Below are 1,157 nucleotides of genomic sequence, written 5' to 3'. Positions count from 1 at the left end.
GGGCGGGGGGCGGGGGGGCCGGGCAGCCCCTGAGCCTCGGTGCCCCCCAGGGACAGCATGGACAGCGTCAAGCAGAGCGCCGCGCTGTGCCTGCTGCGCCTGTACAAGGCGTCTCCGGACCTTGTGCCCATGGGCGAGTGGACGGCGCGCGTGGTGCACCTCCTCAATGACCAGCACATGGTGAGCTGCAGGAGGCCTGGGGGGGACGATGGCCCCGACCCCCCCCTCCTGACCCCCCTCCCTGCCCCCTCCCCGCAGGGCGTAGTCACGGCTGCCGTCAGCCTCATCACCTGCCTCTGCAAGAAGAACCCGGATGACTTCAAGACCTGCGTCTCCCTGGCTGTGTCCAGGCTGAGCAGGGTGAGCGCCAGCGCCGGGCGGGATTCTCTCAGGAGGGATGGCGATGCCCGAGAGCCCGAGAAGGCACCCCGCCGTGCTCATCCTCCCGCTGGGCCCCACAGACCCTGCCTCAGAGGCCTCTGGGAGGCCAGCCAAGTGGGAGGTGTAGGGACCCCCATCCTCTCCCACTGCCATCTCCCCCTGTCCCCCCCAGATTGTCTCCTCAGCCTCCACAGACCTCCAGGATTACACCTACTACTTCGTCCCTGCCCCTTGGCTGTCCGTGAAGCTGCTCCGGCTCCTGCAGTGTTACGCACCCCCAGGTGGGACCGGGAGAGGAGGGGGAGAGCCCGGGGGGCGGGCCGGGGCTGGACCCTGACCCTTCCCTCCCCCTCCCTCCAGAGGACGCAGCAGTGAAGGGGCGGCTGGTGGAGTGTCTGGAGACGGTCCTGAACAAGGCCCAGGAGCCCCCCAAGTCCAAGAAGGTGCAGCACTCCAACGCCAAGAACGCCGTCCTCTTCGAGACCATCAGCCTCATCATCCACTATGACAGGTGGGGGGCGCTGGAGGGGGGTGGGGGGGGCCCTCAGCAGCCGGGACTCACCTCCGCCTGTCGTCCCCCCCTGCAGCGAGCCCAACCTCCTGGTCCGGGCCTGCAACCAGCTGGGCCAGTTCCTCCAGCACCGGGAGACCAACCTGCGCTACCTGGCCCTGGAGAGCATGTGCACGCTGGCCAGCTCCGAGTTCTCCCACGAGGCAGTCAAGACCCACATCGACACCGTCATCAACGCCCTCAAGGTAGGGCTGCGGGCCTTCCC

The 1,157-nt window shown here is 68.5% G+C and overlaps 1 protein-coding gene across 1 annotated transcript; it reads left to right on the top strand.

The window, feature by feature from the left end:
• Positions 1–41: 41 nt before the first annotated feature.
• On the top strand, positions 42–1,145 carry LOC123254057 (AP-2 complex subunit alpha-1-like; the record flags this gene model as incomplete). Its single annotated transcript, XM_044683134.1, has 5 exons — positions 42–180; positions 259–360; positions 554–662; positions 742–892; positions 969–1,145. Coding segments are annotated over exons 1-5 (662 nt in total), but the record flags the coding sequence as incomplete, so codon positions are not given.
• Between the last annotated feature and the right edge of the window lie 12 nt (positions 1,146–1,157).

Source organism: Gracilinanus agilis, unplaced genomic scaffold (assembly GCF_016433145.1).
Source record: "Gracilinanus agilis isolate LMUSP501 unplaced genomic scaffold, AgileGrace unplaced_scaffold1353, whole genome shotgun sequence".
NCBI lineage: Eukaryota > Metazoa > Chordata > Mammalia > Didelphimorphia > Didelphidae > Gracilinanus > Gracilinanus agilis.
The sequence above is the reverse complement of the archived record's forward strand: the minus strand, read 5'-3'. Positions and strand labels throughout refer to the sequence as shown.